Genomic DNA, 24,723 nt, shown 5'->3' on the forward strand with positions numbered 1-24,723 from the left:
CTCCATCTGTTGTTTGCGCTCACAAAGTCTGTGTCATAAGAAAAGTACCACCAACCTCATTTTCAGATAACTTTTAACCTAAACGATTTTCAAGCATTCTGTATTACAAAACAGAAAGTGATACAATGAATGGAAGGATTCGAAACGCTGGCATCACTTTGTTTCCACAATAATACATAAAAATGGACAACACATTAAATAAACATTTTGTTATTAACAATTAGAAATATTAACACCAAAAAATCATGTATAAATTAGGAAATAAATGTACAAACTATTTCCAAAGTGCTCTTTCAAATACATTATATACACAACATTCAAGAAGTTCTTAATGTAAGACATTTCAGATTGATGTAAGGTTGCTGTCTCATTTTAAGTGTTGTTCATATCCTCTCCAAAGTATTTCAGCACTTTCAAAAACCACATAAAAGGCATATTTCCAAGCTGACAATGAGCAATATTGCATTCTTCTGGCTACCTGTAATATGAATATATTGTAAAGAAAACAATCTTCCTTCCTTTCTGTACCTTGCTATTTCAGAGTACTTATTTGTATGAAAACACCATCCAGAAAGACAAGAGGAGTGAGGACTAAGAAAATGTCATCAATTTTCTCAGTAATTAAAATGATTAATGTAGCATGGGCAGTGCTTGGACAACATTTAATAGTAAATTCTTTAGTTTTTCCAGTTAAAGGGGAAAAAAAGTAAAAAACTGAGATATTTTCTTTTCCTTGTGGTCTTATTTTTTCAAAATATAAACTACTAGGACTCGAAATCCCACAAATACACCAGTTCAGACAAAGAAAAGGAGAAAATCCCACAGAGGGTGTATTTATATTGTACATTTGCAATTAATCTATTAAAAAATGCTGATGGAGTATAGTCATCCCAGCCTTTTGCCTCAGAGAAGTTTGGACATGGTGGTTTTTTTCAGCACATATATAAGCACTTTAGAAGTGCTCTTTTTTTCCAACACTATAAAGACATGAATAGAAGTGACTTACATTGTTCATACTGGCTTTTACATACCACTAGTTTTTATTTCTAAATTCTCCCTCTATAGGTATTCTCTCACTGGTTGACCCCATTAATAGTTCCTCTCTCTATATGCATGACGTGATTCCACAATTAAAGCTGAATTCAGTTGCTTATCTGCCATAAAGGTGGATTTTTATTTTCTTCTGAACTATTTCTGTCAAGCTACAAGAGAAAACCAAAAGTGATGCTGAGCTGTAAGAACAGTTGACCAACAGATTTGACAACATTTATGGTTATAATGCTTGCTGGAAAATCTGAGCAAGAGCAGGAAGAGTTGGAAGTAAGGAAGGATGCCAGACACCTGCTTGTGAAATTTGGCATGAAAATGGATATATGTGAGCTATAAAATTTGGAGTAGCATATTTAAGACTGGAATTTTGCCAGATGTTTTTCTCAGCTAAGCACAAAATGAAGCAACATTGACATCTCATAGTCTGACACTGCAGATCTCAGAGCTCCCTTCTATTTTTCTGTCCACAATAGAACTGCTTTAGTTCACGTGGATATATAAAAGGTGCCTTTAGTGATTAATGTTTTCTTGAATATATAGGTTTTGATCCTCTTTCTGTACCTTTTACAACAGAAATGTGGACTTACGCAGATTACTGAGTTACATGTCTTGGGTGGGTAGGTATTGCAGAAGTTCCAGTTAATTTTATTGTATAGCATAGAACCATCTTCACATAAGGAATGTATCCATCCCTTTATTCTTAAGAAGTGAAGTTAAAAGCCCTGGATTTCAGAGTCTTGGCAGGGAATCTTCCATATATTCAGTAAAAAAAAACCCAGTAACCTACCCCAGGATACCTCCCTGGACTGAGATATGACTGAACGAGCTTGTGTTGAGCCAGACTGCAGAGTAACCTGGCTGTTTTCCAGAACGGGGCACAACTGTGATCAAATGATCCTAAAGCTATTTAGAAACATCAAGAATGGGGCAAGGGGTGGGGATGGGGGGTAAATGTAAAACTTCTGCATCGTATCAACAGACAGTACTATACACAGCACCAAATATCAAACCATTAAAGCATTGTCTTGTTACCAGTAGTGCACTGCTTCATATCCAGCATGAAATGAACACTGTTCACATACAGACGCTGCTTTGTGCTAAGGGGTAACCAACATATTACAATTAATCAAAACTGCCTGTACATCCAGTTCAAAAGATGGAGATCCTATTGAAATGCATCTGACACAGGATCATATTCCTTTATTGCTGGTAATTTCCATATTGTCCCTATAAAAAAGAGAAAGAAAAATGTTGGAGAGTAACATGTCAGAGATTTACAAACAGGGAGTGAGACAGTTTCTTCTGGTCTATGAATTTTGAAAGACTCACTGAAGTATCATCAAAAAATGCCTTCACCAATTTACCAGATAGATTTATATGTGGAGCTCTCAGCTAAATGCTTTTCACAGCAGAGATTCAGACAATTTACCTGCTCATAGCCATACGGCCTCTGTTGCTGAGCGGACGGGCCTGTCTGAGAAGCTCTGTAACTCCCATACTGCTGCCCCTGTCCCTGTTGGTAGCTGGAATACTGTGACGAGGCTCCTTGTGCAGGCCCTGAGATGACAGAGAAATCTGCTTATTAAGGCTGGATTTGCTAGGAAGAGTTCTTATGGTTAACATAATGTAAACCATGATGACAACAAAGTAAGCTATGCAAGTGTGAACTGGGGGTAAATTTTCCTAGACTTCCCTCTCTGGGCAGCCTGGGCCAGGGCTCCCTCACCTCAACAGTGAAATATTTTTTCCTTATGGTTAAATGGAACTTGTTGTGTTCCAGCTTCTTCCCATCACCCCTTGTCCTGTCACTGGATACAACAGGAAAATGTGATGCCCCAACCAACCTGCTTATATCAACGTAAATTTATCCAGCTTGGTTAACATTACCAGCTCAAGGGCAAGTACCATCACATTTGGAGGATGCACCACAAATCCCTTGCCTTGAAGCTAAGATTACATTCTCTCAATCTCTCCAGCCCTTGTTTTTTATACTAAATAACCTGAAATTATTTCTTTCTCCCAAAGGCTGAAGATACATACAAGCTGCCTGGAGTTGGTCAAACAACTCAGCCATCAAGCTTGGATTCTTTTGCCCCTGGGACATGGAGGAGCGGGAGCTTGGCACCAGCATTAGCTGCATCTTTAAACCACTTCCATGTTTTTCCTTTTGCCTCGGTCCCTCACCAAGGAATCACACCTCCATGATGTTGCCAGAAATCTAAGCGAGGGAGTAGTGATTCTCTGGACTGTTGATGTTATTTTTTCATGTCAGATGCGGGACTATTAGATGTGTAGGAGGCCTGAGAATCCAGGCAGTGACCTCCCACTGACATTGACCAGGAAGTCAACATGAGGCAAAAGTGTAATTTCTGCCTTTCTGACTTTCTTTCCAAAGAGAGGGGGATTCAGGATGCTAACAGAACAGTACTTATCTCAGCAATGGAGGTGTTGGGAATGAAGAATTGCCAACACTGGACAGGTCAGTGAGAGTTTTCTTACCATATCCTTGCTGTTGTCCTGGGTAACTTTGTTGATTTGGGTATTGCTGCTGGGAATACGTTTGCTGTTGTGCAGCTCCTTGTTGGTATCCTGCCTGCTGCTGGCTGTACTGAGAATTTCCTGAAGAGTGACAAATTGAAACAGTTTGGTTACAGATGAGACAGGTATTTCATTGGACATGTGATAGGCAAAACAAAGGCGTTAGGAACCTTGGTTTGGAACTCATAGATAAGTTCTTTTGTTTTCAGAAACAGACGATTGTGTTTTGCCAATCAGGATGTTTATTTCTTCAGAGATTTTTAGTTCTTTAGAACAGGAGAGAGTCCTTGGTTTATACATATCACTAAACAAAGAAACGAAGGAGCAACCTGTTCCCCAAAATGTTTTTTTTTTAACCCCAGAAATATCTCAGAAGAAAACTAGAGTCACAAAGATAAGGGTGCCAGGGTAAACAGCTGGTTTCTCAAGCAGCCCTCTCACTGTATTGTCTTCTAGATAATGATGTTTATTCATATATCCCACAAAGACAACTTATCTAGTCATTACTGGTATTTTTTGAAATACCTATGATGGAAATTCCATTGACGGTATCCTGAAAGAGCAAAATGAACAGAGGCTATACAGATGGCATTGCTTTTCCTAAATGCCATCTTACTGTATCATAATTAAGATTTTGTAGTTAATTTACAGTTCAAGTATCTTCATAGTATTACTGAATTTACTGACTTAACTACTGTTGAAGTTTTTTGATGGTATAATTGCATACTCATAGTATTGGTAATTTTCAAAGGTTCTTTTCATCTAACTCATGTGTTTTTCACAACTGGTAAGGGCCAGTAGGCTTTCTTACTTAACAGAAATTTCCATTTCTGGCTGCCATTCTTTTCCTGCTCTCAATCCCACTTCTCCCTGCAGCATGTTAGTTTACCTTTGTCAGCACAACCTTTTACTTTAATGCAGCCATTTTTATTTGTATTATATAAAATGTTTGTTAAACAGTTTTGCAAGAAGGGAGGTTAGTGAGATCCTGGAAGTCTTTTACTGCAAAAAAACAGTTCAGTATCCACAAGTTACAAGTCCAACTGTCTCAGCTACAACCAAGGATCATTTTAGTAATGAGTATGAGGCTAGGTACAGGTTGTTGGTGATCCCACAAGGCTGCACAGCATGGCTGCCTCACAGTGCCATTACTGACACACCACTGTAGACAGTCTGATACAGGCTTGCTATAGAACATGTTATACATAGCTAAATTCTATTTCCTGCACACTCCTTAAGTAAAGGGTAAGTAGGAGTTTGTGATGCAGAAATCGCAAGTCATGTTTTACATTTTCATAAGCACTTCATCAGTATCTTAGGGTGTTAGAGGTTTGGTTTATGAAGATTGCCAAAATATTTTCCTACCTCCTTCATAATAGTGTTGTGTAGAGTCATCAAATGACCTGTCATAGCTCTGCTCAGTGTAGGACGACTGCTGATAGGCATAATCACCGTGTCCTGCAAGGAATTGCGAAGATTTATCAGTTTTACTTGTCAGTATCACTGAAGATATAATACTGAATGATATATTATGACCCTGCTTATGAACAATGATGAGGCTGAGAGGAAACACAGACCACTTAGATAGGAAGCTGAATGTATGGCAAGGGAAGTCACACCTACGGATTGCATTCACTAATCCAAACTTGGCTTTGTGCTCTTTTCCAAGCAGTTTGGGTAGCAGGAGGCACTGATGTCTATGGTTGTGTACCAGGCCCCCATGCCTTGGGATCAGAATTCTCTAGCATTAAAATTGGAAATGAATTGGACTGGGTTTGCCACCCATGGATGTGGCAGTCATGCTGGTCTACACTTCAGCAGCATTACAGTGAGTATGGCTCAGAGGCATTACCATCTGGATAGTATTGCTGATTCATAGGTTCTGATGAGCCTTGTCCATGACTGTACTGCTCACTGTAATATTCTTCCTGACCCATGTACTGCTGCGAGGAACCTGCACAGCAAAGACAAGAGAGAGCAAACTGAGCCCCTGAACTCCTAAGGGCTGGGTTTTTCTTACCTATTTTTTCTGAACTGAAAACAGTGTTTACATCTGGATAAGTAAAGAAGCTATGTATGTTGAGAGCAGTTTTAAAGATGCTCACTAGAAAGAGGAAATACATTTGTATTCTCAGAAGAAGATGGTTGAAATTGAAATTACACAACGGTCAGTAACATGTCCTAAAATCACTCACTTCTGTGGCATCGCTGGAAGCAATGGATACGTTTCACCTACTGATCCAAGTTCTTAGAAAGCACAGCAATGTATTCCATGCTCAAGAACACAGTCAGTGTTAAATCTATTTAAATTCATGTATTAATTTGTTTCTTAGCAAAATACAACTTATGTTAGAATCAGTCTAGTGATTGTATTACCACTTAGAACTTTTTCCAGAGAGGTCTTAGAGCATGGGAGTTATCCTCTGGTGTTTTCCTTTCCTTGGCCTAATTTTTCATACTAATTGCTGTCAAATTATATCTTCTTTGCAGAAATGTGCTTTTTGTTAATTGTGCTGTGTTACAGCTGATCCAATGCCACTTGAAAGAACTGAAAAGATTCCCAGTGGCTTCAGCCTGCCATATATCAAATTGTTCATCTTTGATACGTGATCCCTTTTAGACAGAATTTGGTTCTCAAGCACCTGAAATAATTAATCTTGAGAATACATTAAAGTTTATCTGATTGTCACGATACTTCCACCACTTGAGATTTACTGTGTTCCCAGATGGGATTCCCTCTTCATAAACGTGACTTGGAAATTGTGTTGATTTGCCTACCCCACAGGACAGACTGAATATCATCAATCTCATCAGAACTGTAGCAACAAGCTAGCAATAGAGTTTACCTTGCTGTGAAGCTCTGTAAGGGCCCATTGGTCGCTGGCCCATCATGCTGTTGCCTTGGTTGCTCTGACTCATCATGGCAATGGAGGACTGTCCCTGGTAATGCTGGCTTCCTCCTTGCACCGAGTTGTAATGTGACGTTGCTGCTTGCTGGTGCATCATGGAGACTACAATGTACATAGAAAACACTTGTTTTCTAAAAGGATGTGACAGTTCTCTCCCTAAGTCTCTCAGTAAGCAAGGTAAAGCCCTCAACCAGCATGCATCCTGATCATTCTGTGAATTTTCCACAGGGGGAGATGTTTTCCTACTGCACATTATTTAACTCTTCTGCACTGTAGCCCAGAAAGGATGTTGTTACATGGTCAGTTCTTGCCATTTGCTTCAGTCAGATATTTAAAAAATGCATCTAGCCTTGATTATTATTAGGGTTTTTTTACAAAAAGTAATCATTACTAGAGTAGGATTTAAGAAAGAATTAAGAACTGATGCTTGTTCCTCTACTTACTGACTAATTCATTGCTTCATTTCTTTTCTAATCAGCTCTTTCCTCCGCTTCCATCTGATTATGTACCTGATGATTATACAGTTTCAATAAACTGACATTCTAGGATTTATTTCATCCCTAAATTTCATATTGCCAGGAGGAATTCTTAAGCATTGGACATCCCATTCAATACTCACTACCAAACACTTTTACATATTAAGAGATTAATCCTGAGTTGTCTATGCCCTGCAAGCAGTGCGAAGTGTCAATAAAATCACAAAAATGGGATAGTAATGTACAAATAGTAATTGTGCAATCAATTCACCTCTTTCAGCTAGGATAGAGGTGCTTCTTGGATCCCTCCCCCAGTTCTGAGGCTAGCAGACTGCTGCTACACTTTTAGCTGACCCTCTTTCTCCCAACTCATTGCAAACCATAGCAAGTGGTGTATGTTAAAGCAAGTCTGAAACTGTTCTGGCTTCCACAAGGTGCCTGACACCTTGAAAGCCTTAAAGCTGCTTTTTCCTCTTGTGTGCTTGTAGTTGTCTACAGAAAATATTTCCAGAACAAATTCATGTGTGGTAAACCTCTGAGGTCACTGAAAAGTCAAGTTGTCCCAGAAGGAGGAAGAGGAGTTTACCTGGATTAGACTGCATGTTGATGTTTGTTCGAGAGACATAATTGCCTATTGACCCCTGGCCTTGCATTGGCACATTCTGAGATGCAGGCACTGTATGGCTATAACCAGGCCCAGTTCCATGACTGCTGACAGTCATACTCAGAGAGGTCGTGGGCATAGTGTTCTGGCCTGACTGCTGCATAGACACGTGATTAGGACCTAGAGAAATTAAAGAGAGCAACAAGAAAATCTGTGCTATTATTGGCAAGGTACAGTGAGCATTAAAGCCCTCATGGCCTTTCTAAAATATCTTATCAGAAGGCAAAGCAAAACAGAAAAAAATCCTCATGATAAAAATTCTTTGTTATCTAGATACAAATGAAAACTGCCTACTGCACAGTTAATGATCCCCCTCTCCCTGGCAGCCCAGTCCAGGCTGACCAGAACTGCAGACCTGAAGAGCAAAACCAGCAGCAATGCCCTACAAGCAGTTCCTCACAGGCAGCAGAATTAACAAATGCCAGTCATTTCAGATACTTGAGAAAACATGTGGAGTCTGGGAACACCCCAGGCTTCTGCAGTGTGTCCTTTCCTTCCTCCTGTCCTGCTGTTGGCTCCTCTTCCCTCTTCACACAGATGGTGACAATGGGAGGGCACGGTAGTGGCTGAGAAACACTTTGCACATTACTCATCCCTCCAGTCCCTCTATAACCAATTAACCTTAGCTAGGGCTCAGTCTCCTCACAGGGTAAGCCTGTCTCTCCCTCTGCTCAAGTTTCACTGGAAGTACCTCAGACTTTGGGAAAGTAAATTTTCCAAGTCACCGTTATAATCTGTGTTGTTATGGTACTGCTTTTCCAACATCACTCAATGTAACCATCAGACTGCCCCAGGGTTTGCATCACCCTGCTTACCTGGCAACACACTGACTTTGAAACATTCAGTTGCTGTTGGGTAGCTAAAACTGGAGAGAATATGGGTCTTACTTTTGTCATTTATTGCTGTAAATACTTTTATGAATTAGTTTGGAGAAGCTGTTTTCATTGTGTCTTGTTGCTATCTAAATTGTGATCATATGTACTGTTGTCTATCTAAATTCCACCTGTATTGTTGTCAATCTACATTCATTTAGCTAGAACGGAAGGCATGCAGAATCCCTACAACAGACAATTATGTAGTGATGTTTAGATAAGGATAGTTCAAGTCACAGCTATTAAGTGTATATACAGCCTCTGAAAAATGTGTCTAATTATCTTAGTGCAAACTTCATTAATTACTCTTAATGGCATTTATAGGCATCAAAATGAGAAAATGTGCTGTAGATTGTTACATTTTCCCCTGATGGAGAGATGCAAGCAGCATTTTCAAAAAGAGAGAAGAGAGACAGCTCTACTGAAATCAGTGGAGCCAGGTCAATGTATGGCTACAGAGGGACAGTAAACCCTCTGGTTTGCTCCGGGCTTTGTGTGTCTCATAAAGCCGATACTTCCACTTGTGCCACACAAGGCCACTTACTGTTTAATGGAGCCAGTAGTTGCTTGAGGCAAGAGATGGAGTGAAGCAAGTGTTAGTAAGCTCTGCCCTATTTGCATGAGAGAATCTTGGCTGCTTTTAAAGGGGGGAAACAAAAAGGTTTGGCTAATTTGTGATTGTAAGGGAAAACATGAAAGCATGACCAAAAGTGTTTCAGTAAAAACACTGACACAATAAGATAAATACAAAGCACTGAACCTCTTTCATACTTTCATGAATCTAAGGCAGTTGGGCTTTTCTTTGAAAGGCCTCACTCATGATTTCTCAGCTGGGCCTGATTCTGGCTGGAGGCAGCTGAGTTTTACTAGTTGGATTATGGAATTTACTGGGTTTTCCTGCAGGGCTGTGGCATGAAGGACACTGACTTGTGGGTGATGGATTATTGGAAGTCTCTGGTTGTTTTTTAGCTTGTCCCCATCAACACTTATCACTACAACTGACCCAGCTCTGCAGAGTTACCATGTATGTAGGGAATTACATAGTTCCTGTCTTGCAGAGTGGTTCCTCTAAAGCCCTGATTGGGGACAAGAAAGAATAAAATGTAGTAGCTTCTATGGCTTGTCCCCCCTTCTTCCCTCTCTTACAATGCCATACCTGTTCATTACAGACTGCCATCCCTATTGCCATTAGATAAGAAATTTTCACAAGGACTAGAGCTCATGTATTTGAATTCCAGATTTTGTTTGTGCATAGTTCTTCCTAATTTAAAACAAAACCCTGCTGTGCATCAGTTGTTGACTGATGTGACAGAATTTCTCGGCCTCAAAGCCCACCTGAACACCCAGAATGCTGTGTCATACAGCATCATGGTGTTAATTTGACTGTAGTTGGCACAGAGACAGCAGCAACAGAGACTGGCAACAAAAGGGAGTCTTCCCAGGCCCAAGGGGAGGGTCCTACACCCACAGCAGAGCACAAGCTCCTGCATTCCCAGTCACACCTTCACAGGGAAGCAGAGCAATACCTCTGTCTGCTTTCCAGTGGACTGATGTTCCCATGATCAGATCCTTGGCACTCCCCAGGTGACAGAGTCTTAGTAGCTGGGCAGACAGTGAACTACCCTGAGGCCCCCCACAGCTCAAGCTGGGTTTTACCAAGCTGGGGCAACATGAAGTCAACTGCCCTGGCTGCTTCTGTTCTGTGGTGACTGGAGTCTCCAGGGCTGCCAATCTGGTTCTTTCAATCAACACTAAATTTACTTACATAAAGAACTGGAGGGTGGGGGGCAAATAAGAAAAAACAGCAACAATATCACTGAAAATGTAGATTCCCAGTAACACCAAACAGTGTTCTGACTGACATTATAATACTTCTCCTAAGTAATCAATCTTTCAAAAAGAAGGCCTACATAAATATAATAAGTTCACCTTACAAGCTGTTTAAAATAGGTACCTCAGCCATTAGTTTCAAAGGTACCATCAGCTTGACCACAAATGGAGTTTTAAAAAGCCAGCAGTAATTTTCTGGTTTGCATCTGCTCCTGTTGATTTTTCCATTCAGACATTTTTCTCTCTCTGTCATTCTGGGGGAGACCCACAGAAACAAGGGCTGACTAAATAACTATGAACTACACAACAAAGAAACAGATTATTCTTACTATAAAATGCACAGAGTATATAAAGAAGCTTTTGTCTTTCAATTAGTTTCTTTTAGTTGCATGAACAAAACCAAACAACCAACCTGTCTTGTTCATAGGAAGCATCCATGCAAACTCTTTGGCTGTATAGTACAATCTCTGCAAGCTTCTGTAGAGGACAAAGACTGGTGCAACACCAAATTATTTCTAAGAAGGCATGTCTCCTGGAAGGTCTTTGCAATCTAAAGGCTTGGTTGTGTGCTTAGTCATGCAAGCAATTCCATTTTATCCTGTCCAGCCTCACCACATTTGAGATAAAAATACCACAATACAGGAGGTTTTTTTACTAAAAACTTGGATGCAGCTTCACTTGGTGATTTTCATTCTGCTTTTCTTTTTAGTGTTTTAATTTCCCCTATAGAAATAGTAAGCAGACTGAAATCTGCCAACACCATTAATGACTGTAGCCATTTTGTGATGATTTCAGCATGTGCTGAAATCCCCATATGCCTGAAAGGTGAGTTAGGAGAGGTCTTTTACGGCTCTGTAAGTATATTCTGCATTAATGATTTTGTTGCTAAGCAACAGCAAAGCAGCACAAAGGGGACTGAAGCTCACCATTGCTAATCTGGCTCTGCATGAGGGAGGAAGGAGGAAGGCCCGTCCCAATTGCATCGCTGAGATTGCTCTGTGAATGGAGGGATTGGTTGGATGCACTCTGAGTCATTCCTCCAGGGCCCAAGTTGATGTTTTGCGTTGGTGGCTGCAAATAACAAGGAGGAGAAGCAAATTTTTGGTTAGGCTTTTAAATTAAATAAATAACCACCCCCAAATTAGCCTGACTATGACTAAAAACTGCAACTAAATAGGTGCTTCCTTTACTTTTGAGGCTTGCTGGTATAAACCTTTCTTCATTGGATCACCACAAGTGAGTGACGTTTGTCATGACATATAGAAGCCATCAGGCAGCACACTGAAGACCTTCGAATTGTGCTTATAATAGATCCTGGTTTCTGTGCCCATTCTGTACTGACATGACTTTCATTCTGGGCTGGTCAGAACATAACTGCAGAGGGCACAGCCACTGGCACAGACAATACAGAAGCATGTTGACAAATTGGCCTTTGTCAAGCATAAAGCTGTGCCATATTCTTTGTTATGTGTGATACCTCCAAAATCAATCCATTTAGCAACAAAAATACAATGTGTAAAGACAAATCAGTGCTGAATTAGATTTTTCATGTAAAATAGTGGCTTTTGTTTTTCCTGAGTAAAGAATTCAGTAAGAATAGATAAAGAATAATGAATCTGGAACAAATGGAGGTAGTTCTGCTCTGTAGCACTGCAACCACTTACAGTACATAGAGCTGGAGAATAACACAAGTGTCCCAAAGAATGTGTTTTAAACACAGTAAAAGTAACTTTTCATTGGTTTAGTGGTCTGCTTGATCACTTTGAAACTTTAACTGGAAAAAATACTGAAAAATGCTTTACTGCTAATGATCAGTAACAGGATCAAAGGCCATTTCCCTCTGAGACAGTAAATATATCTGATGATAGCACTGGTACTTACAGCAGGAAGCAAGGACTGCATATTCTGGTTAGAATCTGCTATTGTTGCCAAGTAAACCAGGTTTCTGTGCAAGATTTGTTGGTATCTACAGAATAAGAGTAAAACTTATTTGGAAAGGGTTAACAAGACATAAAATTCCAAATATTCATCTTTTTTTCCCCCTCTTTACAAATTAGTTGAATTACATCAGCTCACTTTTCATCTGTCACAAGAAACAGCAGCAGTAATGACCCAAGTCTATGCTGTCAGGCTTTTCACCAAGGATCAGTGTGTGTTCAACACCTCGTTTACAAATGGGTAAACTTGGAGGAAGGGAGAGTTAAAACACACTCTCCCTTGAAAGCATGTGAACTGTGAAGCTGGGACCTCAGTCTTTGAGCACTGACACTGGGCATCTGCTCTGACAATTAGCCACTTCTTCCTCTGTTTAACAAGGGTCCTGGTAGTAATAAAATTCCAGAACTCCAGAAACCAAAACTTATTTGCCCTGCCAGCAAGCTGAGACGAACAAGAGCTTTCTCAAGAGTGCTTTAACTGGAGTGTTTAATCAAGCAGGTGCTACCAGAACCATTTATGCTTCTTCACAGCTCTTGACGAATTGGAAAAGCTCATAATAAAGAACAGGAGGGCATCCAAAAGCAAACCAACAGCTGTGCCACTGGGCAAAGGGAAGAGTCAAACTTTTGGAAAGAGGGAGGGTTGTAAGGAGGCAAGAGAAAATGCTTTTTAGCACGTTTTCTGCTGGAAAGGGAAAGGCGAAAACAGATGGGAAGGGGGGAAAGTAGCAAAAAAACGAAGCCAGAATGATGACACATTCTCTTTAGCAAAAGCTATCTTTTTTTAGACAACTTTTTGGAAAAGTACAGCTTTCCCCATTTTACCCCATAACTTGACTTTTCATGGGGCAGCCTGGCTGTTCTTCTTGACTGAAATTTAACCCATCAAGTTTATAAAAGCATAGAACAGCAAGCACTGACACAAACTGGTGTGTATACTGTTTTAGCCATAGATAACCACACAGCTGATCAACGTTTAATTCCTTTCTGAGGAAAATGTGTTACGAGCTTTGTACCTGATTCCACTTGTGCTTCAGGAATCTGCAGAGAACAAGTGGTCCATTAACCACAAGTGTTTAGAATTATTGTACTAATTGATCTGATACATGTCTTAATACAAGTGAATCTAAAAAACACAGAGTTCAGGTGTTTTCTCAGTAAACAGAGGAGAAAAAAGTACACTAAAAAATTCTACCATACTCCAAAACTCATCATACTCACTGAGTACATTCTGCAGTTTTCCCCTTGCTCTGATAATCCATAATACATTGTATTAGGTGGTGATTTTCGTCTAGCATCTGCATAAAAGAAACACCATCAAAACACGTTACTATGAGAATTGGATTAAACTCCTGTGGCTTTGTGATTCTCTACATTCATCTTTCTGGGCAGTGGATGGGGTTTCATGCAGCTTTGTCACCTTGGGATATTACAAAGTACCTACATGTGATTTTATTGAGACACAAGACTGTGCTTCACAAACAACTCATTTATGAGAAAAGGAGTTAGTTGAAATACCCCAACACAGAACAATGAATGGACTTACCTTTATTGCTCCTTAAATGGCAGATTTTTACACTAAAGAAGGGAAACATTTTCTCTGTGAAATACCTCTGCCTCCTCCTAAAGTATCACCCAGCCCTTTCCAAAGCTTCCTTTTTCACTAACATGCCTACTTGCAAGTAAGAAACATACTTGCCAGCAACTGAAACTCCCTAGTTTTCCTGCACAGACGACTATCACATTGCTGGAGTGTAAAATTTACATTACTGGATCTATTGAAACTGTATTTAAGAGAATTACATCCCAATATGTCCTCTGGGACGGTTCAGTTGTAATACAGGGAGGACTTCAAAGGAAAACAGAGTAATTATACATCTGTTAATTTATGCGTATCACTGGCTGCTGGCTGAGCTTCATTCAATAAATTCTAGTGACTGACTTGTTCCAAGAAGATCAGAGCTGCTGGACAAAACGACCACTGACCTGTATTTAATGAACTTGTAACACAATTAAAAGCTTGAAATACCCTTTGATTTGTTTTACAGTTTAAAATACAACAGTTTGTCAGTTTGCCCCAGCTGTCTGGTGAACGTGGCAAGCTTTCTGCAGGTGAATGATGGAAAAACAACAGCAGGATTTACAATTTAGATTTGCCTCTGGCAAAATCTCACTACATAAGACAGTTGGTAGGTACTGTTGCTAAAAAGTCTTGCATGATTGGGCCTTGGAACCACTGTGTCATCAGGACAGGAGAAGTCTTGAGGAAAGAACATGTGTCCATAGGTGTTAAATGTGCGTTAATCCGTGTAGGTACACGGATCAGAACAAGTTCTTGACCCGTTAGATGGAAACAAAGGGCTAGATGATAGGGAGATGAGCAGATGAGTCTTTTTAATGCCCTTGCAATCTAGCTAGTCACTTCCTCAGAGAACTCAGCTTGTCTTGCCTCTTGCTTGTGATTTGCAGGTTCTTAATCCTGCTGGACACCTTTGCGCATCCCCTGTGGCTCAGGTTGGCGGGGGACTGAGGACCCTGGCGCTGTGGTGCCCAACTGCCCTCCCCAGTTCCCTGTCAGCACTCTGTCAGTCCAGAATCCACATTCCTCCTGCCTACACTCACATGGCAACCCAGGCACAGCAGCTCATTCTGAGAGAAAATAATCCCAGCACGGCTCTTTGTTGCACGCTCCCTACTCATTGTCATACAGGATTTCCAGGTGAAAATCCTGTATGTGGAATTGGCAAAGAATATAAACCTGTCCTTTGCAGCTTCCACAAAAGTATCACTGACAACATTTTCACATTCAGTTAAGATACATATTTAACAGCAGGAGCCCCAGATGTTACAGGTATCTTCATCAGAAAAGGGCTATGCATCTACAGTTAGCCAAAGGACATTCTGCATACTGGGAATGAGGAATAGCTCTGTTCCTAACTTGCTGGGCAAAAAGAACTGAGTTCTGGTCTCCATTACACAGGAGAAACTGAAGTTCACTGCTCTGCAAATGCTGTTTGATGAACTATTTTAAAGTACCACCACCACTGGTGTCATGTCATGGTTGGTGCTGGAATCATTACAGCTTTGAAAGACGAACAAAATTGAGTTCATAAGCTGCTGATATATTATGAATGCAAATAAGAATAGTCTTCTTTTTCAATGAAATTGTTATGTGTTCTAAAAAGCTCACTTCAGTGAGGATTTTTGGAGTCCATGGCCCAGCTCCTGCTCCTCCTCTCATTGCCTCATTTCTGTACATGACTTATAAAGCCTATTCAAGTCTCCTCCTCAGCACCACCACTTGTCAAAATCACTGCCAACAGCCCAGCATCAATGAACAGCCCTGAGGTAACATGCCAGCAAATGTACCTGAGATGGGAAATGTTTTTACATCTGATTGGTAAAGAAATATAATTTTGAACCTTCCATAAAGTTTATGAATATGCAAAAAAGAAAAATGCTTGGAAATCAAACTGCAGATACTTTGGCTGCCCTTTGTGGATAAAGCCATGGCTTTAAGTATCAACTGCCTGAATTATGACATTCTGCCCTAACCCAAACTAATCTGAAGGTTAGAGAAAAACTTACCCACTGAGTCTGAAAGATTTCAGTATTTCAAAGTAATTGGTTCACAATACCACATGTGCTGCAAGAGCTACACTAAATGGGATTAGTTTCCCAGTAGTCTCCTGAGAGTCGACTCAGAGGACTGATGAGAGACTCTTCTGTTTCTCTTGTGGCAGTTTGCTCTGCCTTAATCTTTTTTTCCTCACAGTCTTCCACTGAGGTGTTTTGGGGTGTTTTTTCCCCCTAGAACTCATAAAGAGGCACCAGATCACAGTTTGGCTGCAAAACCCACTGATGATCAGTAAATTGCTGGATTAGCAATGGCACTTCTGCCCTGGTCACCATTCAGCAGCGGACACACACCCCTCAGTTCCAGCACACCACACAACTCCACATAAACCCGAGACCTATGGGGTGGGGAGGGCCGGGGACAAACACACAAAATTCAGTAGCAGAACAAATGACAAATAGCGGTCAAAGTAAAACCATGCATGTTCTTTATTGACATCTCCAGCCTCTTCCTCACTGACCGTGCCCTTCGGCAGCAGGAAGGGCTGTCGGGCATGTGGGCACAGTCCCTGCTGTCAATCCTGCGAAACAGGCAACAATACCGTCCCAGCTAACACCCTCTGCTTCGGCCTCCACACCAGACCCATCCCGAGAGCTCCTCTCCACTGACAATCTCTCCAAATCTTTGTTTGTCGTTAAACATCAAGAAACACATCACAAAGCATAACAGCATATGCAAAACAGCAGCGGTCGGTGCCCCCTCTGTCTTCTCCGAGATTAAAATTCTGCATCCAAATACAAAAGGAATCCCTTGCAAATTCAGTTATTTCGTTTTAATTCATTTTGGAGGTTGTTTTTTTCGGGGGGTCGGGAGCTGACATACCACCAGAAATTAACCATACATCTGCAGGTTTTATTGCCATTCCCCAGTGTATGACTGGCAGCCTTTTTCCCCTTTGCGAGCAGCAGATAACGTGCCAGCCCGATTTTATTCCCCGAGTCCGAGTCCTTCTCTCGCTCTCTCTTTGCAGGGATCTGAACACCTTTGCTTTGTTCCACCTCCTCCTCCTCCTCCTCCTTCCCCCACCTCTCTCTCCAGCTGTCCATCTCTGCAGCCCTCGCAAATTCACGAGTTTTCCTGATCGCCCTAGAAATCAGCCGCCTTCCTCGGCTGCGGGAGCACGGACGGAATAAAGGTCTAAAATTGTCTGTATAAAAGCATGCTTTTTTACCTTCTGGATAGTTTGCTGGGTGACCTCCCCTTTGCCTCTTGGGCGAGCAGAAGCAAAGGCAACCGACATGGTGGGGTGTTTTTTATGTGTCTATAATATATTGTTGCCAGGCTCTAATAATATTGTTATTATCTGGCCGCTATTGCCGTGCAAGGATTCTCCGCAGTGCATGGGGAGGGGAGCCGGCGCAAGATGGTACGACCTGCACCCCGCAATGAGCCGCCGGCACCGCACCACCGGCCGCCACGCGCCGCCCTCGCCCCCGCCGCCCGCGCCCCCCGGCTCGGGGCGGGGAGGCGGCGGCGGCGATTCGCGGCGGGGGCGGGCGGCGGCGGCCGGCGCCGCGCCGCCTCCTCCCCGCCGCCCGCACATGGTGCGTCCCTGCTGCCGGGCTTCCTGTCGCAGGCGAGCGGCGGCTCCCTGCCTTCGCCGCCAGCCGCCAGCTGCGCCAACTGCGTAGGGCCGGCGCCGCGTACGCCGAGTGCGCAGCGCGGGGAGAGTGCGGTGCCGAGGCGGGGAGCGGAGGCGGCCGCCTAACGCCGGCTAGCGTAACGCGGGCTCCGTACGCCGGGAGCGCAGAGCGGGCCGCGCCCGCCCGGGCCGGCGCAGCGTACGCAGCTGGCGTAGCGAGGCGGGGGAATGGCGCGCGGCTCCGGAAGCGGCGCGCAGGGGGCGGGGGGATGAGTGTGCGGTTTTGAGGGAGGCGCCGGAGCCGGCCCCGCGGGGACGCAGCCATGAGCTACGACCGCGCTATCACCGTCTTCTCCCCGGACGGGCACCTCTTCCAGGTGGAGTACGCCCAGGAGGCGGTGAAGAAGGGCTCCACGGCGGTGAGTGAGCGCGGGGTGCGCCGGGTGCGCCGGGCCCGGGCGCCGAGGGGAGGCCCGAGCGGGGCCTGCGCCGCGCTCCCGGCCTGCGGGTCCCGCCGCCGAGGGGCCGGGCTGGCGGGGAACGAGCGCCCGGCTGGAAGCGTCACCTGCGGCCGGAGGGATGCCCCGGGGCCGCAGCAGCGGCTTTTGGGCCAAGGCAGGCGTTGGGAGCTGCCTCTAAAGCCAGCGTTGTCCGCAGAGCCGGCGCCGTGCTGTCGGTGAAGCTCCGTTCCGGGCCGGCGCTGTGGTTTCTGAGGAGGAACGCTGGGGCCTTTATGTATTGAGCCATTGAAAGCGAGGCCCGGCGCAGGGGAGTTTCGAGAGCCATTGCTGTGGCTGCCGTCAGCCTCCAGAGCCCGAGGGCCGAGAGGCAGGGCTGCTGCGGACCCGCGGGACAGTATCCTGCATGTGCTGTTTTGTGCCTGTACAGGGTGCAGATTCCCAGTGGCCTGGGGAACGTGTCAGTAAAGGCGTATAGAATCACAGGATCACGGGGTGGTGGAAGGAACCTCTAGAGATCATCCAGTCCAACCTCACAGCTAAAGCAGGTCCACTTAGGTCCCACAGGAACATGTCCAGGCGGGTTTTGAAAGCCTCCAGAGGAGATTCCACAACTTCCCTGGGCAGCCTGTGCCAGTGCTCTGAAGCAGCTCTCTGGCTCTTAGCTTCCAGTTGTCCCAAGGTTTTGCTCAGTTAAGGGTTTGGGGTTTATTTCATTTTTTGAAGGATAAAACAAAATCTCTCTTAATTCAGAAATAACACAATACCTGGGAGCAAATGTGCTGCCTTTGGGATGGGAATAAATGTAACGAGTCAGTGCTGAATAGACTTCTGTTTTCTGGAAATGGAAAAATACTGTAAAGTGGAGCTAACATCAAATATATATCAGTCTTGTTGAGTGTGATGAAGCACATTAACACACTAACAGTAGGGATGTCTATTAAAACAAAAATCATTCCCATCACCCTACGAGAAGCAGTGGGAAGGAGTGTGGAAGGTCAGCTTTTTTCCTCCCCAGTGTTGGAAGAGTTCTGGATTAGGACAAGAAGGCAGCAAGCTGCTGACAGGTTGCTTGTAGGTTTTACTTGGTTTAATCTTCAGTGATTTGGGTTCTGACTGGAGCAATACCAACAGACCAGCTGCAGCAGTAGTTTTGTGGCTGAGGAAACGCTAACGCCGGTGTTGGGGAGAGCTGGGGAAAATATGGGTGGTAGGAGGAGTGGGAAAGGCTCTCTTGAGAGTATAAACTGATGATGAAACTGGCCCCTGGAATCAAATGCATTCTTGTTACATCAGTCCTTCATCCAGATTGTGGCAGTAGGAAATCAAACACTGTGTTCCAGTTGTAGTGCCGTTTACATGTGGAGGTTTTGTGTGTGGTGAGTTTTTTCCTACTCGTTTCAGTAAAGTCTGCAACTAGTAGGTTTTTGGGGCCTAGCTTAACTTTTTTTGTTTCTTCCTTATGTGTTGAAGGTTGGAGTAAGAGGGAAGGATATTGTTGTTCTTGGTGTGGAAAAGAAGTCTGTGGCAAAACTTCAAGATGAAAGAACTGTCCGGAAGATCTGCGCCCTGGATGACAACGTCTGCATGGCTTTTGCGGGTACATGGCCCCTCCTGGGCTTTTGGTGGTTATTTGGGATGATTATGGATTCTGAGAATCATAGAATCATTGAATTGTTTCAGGGGGAAGAGACATGTAAGACCATTGAGTCCAGCCTTTGTCCCAGCCCTATCAACCACTAGACCATTTCCTTCAGTGCAACATCCACCTGTCTCTGAAACCCCTCCAGGGACAGTGACTCCAGCACCTCCCTGGGCAGCCCCTTCCAATGCCTGACAACCCTTTCAGGAAAGAAATTCCTCCACAGATGCCCTGGTGCAAGTTGAGGCCATTTCCTCTTGTTTTTTTGCTTGTTACCAGGGAGAACAGGTCGACCCCCATCTTGCTACAGCTTCCTTTCAGGTAGTTGTAGAGAGTGAGAAGGTCTCCCCTGAGCCTTCTTTTCTCCAGGCTCAACAGCCCCAGATCCCTCAGCCCTTCCTCATCTGAGATGTGCTTCAAATCCTTTCCTAGCTTGGTACCTGCCTCTGGATTCTCTCCAGAACCTCAATGTCCTTCTCATAGAGAGCTCCCCCTCCCAAAAATAAAGAGAGCTAATGAGAGGAAATGCATGTTGAAGTTACTGAGGTCCTGTAGGTGTAATGTGAGGATGATGACTGAGCTGATGTGGCATTGGCACAGATACAGAGATGTCCTGGTCAAATGCACACAACATCTCTCTACAATACAGATTGATGACAAATATCACAGGAGCTATAACAGATATTTGTCAGTTACAGGGACCTTTTCTCATGTGTATCAAGCCAAGAAAGATAAACTTTTCAGACTCCTCCTGAATGAACAGTTCTGGGTTGGAAGCATAAATATCCCAGTTCCACGCTCTTCCTGTTCCAGACGCCTGGGTTTCCATTGTTCAGACCTTAAACAGGGGGCACGAAACTTAACCCAAAGTAAATGGAGGGAAAAATGTGTTTCAGAAGGTTGCTGCTCTCTTCAAGTAGTTCAGGATCTTTGTGTCAGTAGTGCTTTAAGGGGAGATCTGATCTAGCTGGCAAGAATGATGGGGTTTAGCTCTGGTGTGCAGGGGTGAAGGCTCAGCTGCTCTGCTGCCTTAGCTGAGGGCTGGGAGATGTGCAGGTGGGCTCACAGCCTTGAGAAAATTCTCTAATAGAAACAAGGCTGTAAATTGAAAATGGCATCATAAGCTCAAGTGTAAAATAAGAAGTAAATACTCACTTTTGTCAGCTGACAGGGGTGCTCTGGCTCATCAGCTGGCTGAGCCTTGCTGTGCAGAGAAAGGTGGCTAAGGGTCAGGGGACTGTGCACGAAATACAGCCCGTGTGTGTGGTCTGAGGTGGCTTTGGCAGTGTGCTGCTGGATGCACTGCTGCCAGTCTGGCAGTGACATCCCCATCCCCAGTTCAAGGCTCTGTCTCACCTAACTCTCAAACACAAGAGCTCTATACTGAATCCTCTGCTCGCTTTAGTACACCAGCTTCTTTCTCTTGCCTTAGAAGTAACCCTCTTGCTCAGCAAACTGGAGGAGGTATGATCTTTGCTTTTCTCACTGCTGCTGGTGCTGACCCCCTGAGCCTTCTGGGGCCAGGGCAGTGAGTTTATCTGTGTGTAGGGGTCAGCTGTGACCCTGCAGATCCCCTGTCGTTGCAGGGCTGACGGCTGATGCCAGGATCGTTATCAACAGAGCTCGTGTGGAGTGCCAGAGCCACCGCCTGACCGTGGAGGATCCTGTCACCGTGGAGTACATCACACGGTACATTGCCAGCCTCAAACAGGTACGTTGGGCTGCCCAGAGATGCTTAAAGTCTGTCCTGACTGACCTACAGCAGTGCAGACTGAGGATGGGCAACATCTGCCCCAGCCTCATCCTGCTCAGCTGCTGAAAATCAGCATTAGAAAACACATCATTGGAAGTAGGGATGTAGTAGTGGAACAGGAGGGTTGACCATGGTTTGTTTTTTCCCTCCAACATGAAGAAATTCGCCAGTACTTTTGAGGACAGCACAGCTACACCTGTGATGCCACTGGGGGCATGCTGCTGATGCACAGCTCCAGCTCTCACTCTTAACACTGGTGCCGTGTTACTAGCCAAACATCCTCACCTAAGAGGGGAGAAAAGCAGCACAGTCCTTCGTGTGTTGCATTTGATATATGTGACTTTAAAATGCATTCTGGGATAAAATTATTCACTTGCCAGTGGATTAAACTGATTTTCAACAACTAGTAGGGATTAGAAAAAGTCTGATCTCCTTCTGCAGGGCTGTGTGTTAGTGCAGAGATGATGAGAGCAGTGTCAGCCTAAGAGCTGTTGGGCTGCCAGAGCTCACCGCCACTGCCCAGGGCTTCAGTTGTGTCTTTTCTTCTGGCAGGTTCACCATTTCTCTAAAACTGTTACAGACTTAGAAACCATTGATCTCCTGCTGGGATGGTGCTGCTGGGCCTCTGTGGCCATGGCCACTTCTGGTGTGTGATGTGGCAGGAGGGTGACCACTGCGCTGGCTGTAGCTTTGTCTATGGCCCAGATGAGGCTGTGCCTGCTGCTGGGAGTGTTGCCAGTCCTCGGGGAAACCCAACTTGGTGTTCAGGTGTCCTCAGCCTCCTTGGCTCCCTCAGCCTGCTTGTGGAAGCAGCACTGCACCTGGGCTGGCAGACCCTGCCCTGCCTGCGTGGGCACCAGCCAGCAGCCATGGAGGTGCTCCTGACAGCTGAGACAGGCAGCGAACCTCAGGGCTGTTGGAGAGGGGTGAACACCAGCCCCCTTCCCTGCTGTGTGTGGGGAGGGGTGAACATCAGCCCTGTTCCCTGCTGTGTGTTGTGCTGTGGGTGACACATGGAACCCCGACAACAGGCCGCTTGGTAGGAGAGCCTCCAGAAATACTTCTGTTGCCTCTTCCCACTGTAAGTTCTACAGTGTCAGCTATCCTTTCTAAACATGTTTTTAGAGCTGCTTCTGAAGTGTCTTTTCTTTCTGCTCAGAGATACACACAGAGCAACGGGCGCAGACCCTTTGGTATCTCTGCTCTCATCGTGGGATTTGACTTCGATGGAACCCCCCGGCTGTACCAGACCGATCCCTCGGGCACGTACCATGCCTGGAAGGTGAGTTGGTCGTGGCTCCCGTGGAGATGTAACACAGTGTTTGTGAGTTCACATCCCCTTGGCACAGGGGCTGCTGTAGAAAGTTCTCCTTGGCCAGATTGCTGGCTTGCAGAAGTCTCTAATGCTCACATCTATGGTGCAGGGCAGTCTGCAGTTCAGCTTTACTTGGGAAGTCTTGTCCTGTCTTCAGAACAACCCAACACAGCACTTGTGCCCAGCAGCTGCTGTTGTGTGTGACGTGGGAAGTAACATGTTCAGGCTCCTGAGAAATATGTGGTGATCACAAAATGGCTTCAGATGCTGTCATTGCACAACTCTCTCTTGTTGCTCACTCTGTAAGTGAAATCTCTTCTACACTTGCATTCATCATCTCTCTGCCTTTGGGGTTTCCAGGCCAATGCCATTGGCAGAGGAGCCAAATCCGTGCGGGAGTTCCTGGAGAAGAACTACACTGACGAAGCCATTGAAACAGACGATCTCACCATTAAACTGGTCATCAAGGCCCTTCTCGAGGTGCGCCCCGTTCCCTCCCTGGCAGCACGTGGCCATCTCTGTGTGCTGTGGGCAAGTGCCATGAAGGGGCCTGTGAACTATCCCTGGGGGTTGAGGGACTCAACTCCAGGCTCAGAATATTTCAGGTGGCAGCTTCTGTAGCTTATACAGAAGAACCTGCAGCTCTGGGGAGGAGAACAGACACACCAACACCCCCAGCCGTGCTAAACCACATGCACCATGTTTGACTTGTGTAATGCAGTTCAAGATGTAATCAAGGGCTGAAGTGGGGTGGTGGGCAGGAGGGGTTCTGCACAACCAGGACACTTAGTTTATTTGAGAGTGATGCTGCTCCTGGAGCCAAGAGCTTGGAGCTGATGATGAAATGCCCCCCCCCGGCCTCACATCTGTTCTCCTCCTTGGAAGTCCTGAAAGGGGTTTGTTGGAACTGGGGACTAGACATGCTGGTGATGCTTCCTTCTGCCTCTCCCTCAGGTGGTGCAGTCTGGGGGGAAGAACATCGAGCTGGCGGTGATGAGGCGGGAGCAGCCGCTGAAGGTGAGGGCTCAGGGTCCCCCCACACTGACCTTGATCCGCGGTAACTCCCCCCCTTAGCTCACACTCTGCCTGGGCAAACGCTGCCTGGTGGTGACGGCCAAGGAATGTTGTGTCTGTGCAAGGTACCCGTGTCCAGATAAATCCCAAGTAGCTTGCTTCCCCTGTCAGAACTGGGATTGCTCAGATAAAAGCCTCTGAGTTGTATCAGGATCTTGAGGGTCACCTGTGCTTCTGTTTTAGATCCTAAACCCTGAAGAAATTGAGAAGTATGTGGCTGAAATTGAGAAAGAAAAGGAAGAAAACGAAAAGAAAAAACAGAAGAAAACATCATGATGAATGAAATTCAACTGCTTAGCTGCTTCTTTTAATTCATGTGATGGGTTATTCTGTATAGACACCATGTAGGCATTCCACTCCCTCATCCTGTGCCCCTCTCCAGACCTGCAATAAACCTACTGGGGTTTTTTTTAAAGCTGTTATTTTAAAAATATGGCCCTTCCTTGGATTTTAATTGCCCAGGATTATTTGGTTGGCTACAAAACAGCAGCAGTGACCCATTAAAGGACAAAGACTCTGCATTTTTTCCTCAGACACTTCACTTCTATTAGTGATTCTTTTCCCCACTCTGGCAGTTGGTAGCTCTCCCTCGTTAGTTTAATTTGCTGTTTGGAGGGTTGTGTTACAGCCTCACCACAACCTGACTTTTCTAGGCCTTTTCTTCCCTCCCTCCCCTCTTCAAGCAGCAGGCACAGGGCAGCACCCCAGTGCTGTGGCTGTTGGTGTTTGTGTGCTGGGGTCAGAGGGAGGATGAGGCTGGGTGTTAGGGTCTGTGTTCTCCCAGGGGCTGGTGCTGTTCCTTAGGGTCAGGGTAAGGCATTGCCAGTGTCACAGCAGCAGCTTCCTCATGCTGCGTCTGAGTGTTACATATGATGTACTCAAAGAGAAGGCTCCACTCTGCTTTCTCCTCTTGTGTTTGCCTCTGCAGCTTTCCCCCAGGAGCTGGGATTAACTTAGTTTCTGGTTGAGCCTGTTCATGGGCTTGG

At 44.7% G+C, this 24,723-nt stretch overlaps 2 protein-coding genes across 2 annotated transcripts; one reads left to right on the top strand and one right to left on the bottom strand.

Annotated features, from left to right (window-relative positions):
• Window positions 1–2,250: 2,250 nt before the first annotated feature.
• Window positions 2,251–17,224, bottom strand: SS18L1 (SS18L1 subunit of BAF chromatin remodeling complex). The gene is made up of 11 exons (XM_010204482.2): window positions 17,085–17,224; window positions 13,498–13,574; window positions 12,221–12,305; window positions 11,266–11,410; window positions 7,560–7,757; window positions 6,435–6,599; window positions 5,441–5,542; window positions 4,954–5,046; window positions 3,550–3,669; window positions 2,480–2,607; window positions 2,251–2,277 (listed from the first exon to the last, which is right to left on the bottom strand). The coding sequence occupies exons 1-11, from the start codon at window positions 17,151–17,153 to the stop codon at window positions 2,251–2,253; spliced, it is 1,209 nt and encodes a 402-aa protein (XP_010202784.1). The 5' UTR covers window positions 17,154–17,224.
• A 518-nt stretch (window positions 17,225–17,742) lies between these two features.
• PSMA7 (proteasome 20S subunit alpha 7) lies at window positions 17,743–24,152 on the top strand. Its single transcript, XM_062009103.1, has 7 exons — window positions 17,743–17,914; window positions 19,427–19,553; window positions 21,182–21,306; window positions 22,508–22,630; window positions 23,024–23,143; window positions 23,618–23,680; window positions 23,921–24,152. Exons 1-7 carry the CDS (start codon window positions 17,819–17,821, stop codon window positions 24,011–24,013), a joined length of 747 nt encoding a protein of 248 aa, XP_061865087.1. The 5' UTR covers window positions 17,743–17,818; the 3' UTR covers window positions 24,014–24,152.
• Window positions 24,153–24,723: the final 571 nt, after the last annotated feature.

The sequence above is a fragment of the Colius striatus genome, chromosome 16 (genome assembly GCF_028858725.1).
Source record: "Colius striatus isolate bColStr4 chromosome 16, bColStr4.1.hap1, whole genome shotgun sequence".
In the NCBI taxonomy this organism is placed as follows: domain Eukaryota; kingdom Metazoa; phylum Chordata; class Aves; order Coliiformes; family Coliidae; genus Colius; species Colius striatus.

What these genes read in the sequence shown, in the direction of transcription:
- PSMA7 (XM_062009103.1), top strand. Translation starts at nt 17,819, where the DNA reads ATGAGCTACGACCGCGCTATCACCGTCTTCTCCCCGGACGGGCACCTC. An exon ending in CGTCTGCATGGCTTTTGCGG is followed by an intron (nt 19,554 to 21,181) that starts GTACATGGCCCC and finishes CTGTCGTTGCAG; the next exon opens with GGCTGACGGCTGATGCCAGG. An exon ending in TCATCAAGGCCCTTCTCGAG is followed by an intron (nt 23,144 to 23,617) that starts GTGCGCCCCGTT and finishes CCTCTCCCTCAG; the next exon opens with GTGGTGCAGTCTGGGGGGAA.
- SS18L1 (XM_010204482.2), bottom strand. Translation starts at nt 17,153, where the DNA reads ATGTCGGTTGCCTTTGCTTCTGCTCGCCCAAGAGGCAAAGGGGAGGTC. An exon ending in TCAGCAATACTATCCAGATG is followed by an intron (nt 5,047 to 5,440) that starts GTAATGCCTCTG and finishes AATTCCTTGCAG; the next exon opens with GACACGGTGATTATGCCTAT. An exon ending in ACAACACTATTATGAAGGAG is followed by an intron (nt 3,670 to 4,953) that starts GTAGGAAAATAT and finishes GTCACTCTTCAG; the next exon opens with GAAATTCTCAGTACAGCCAG.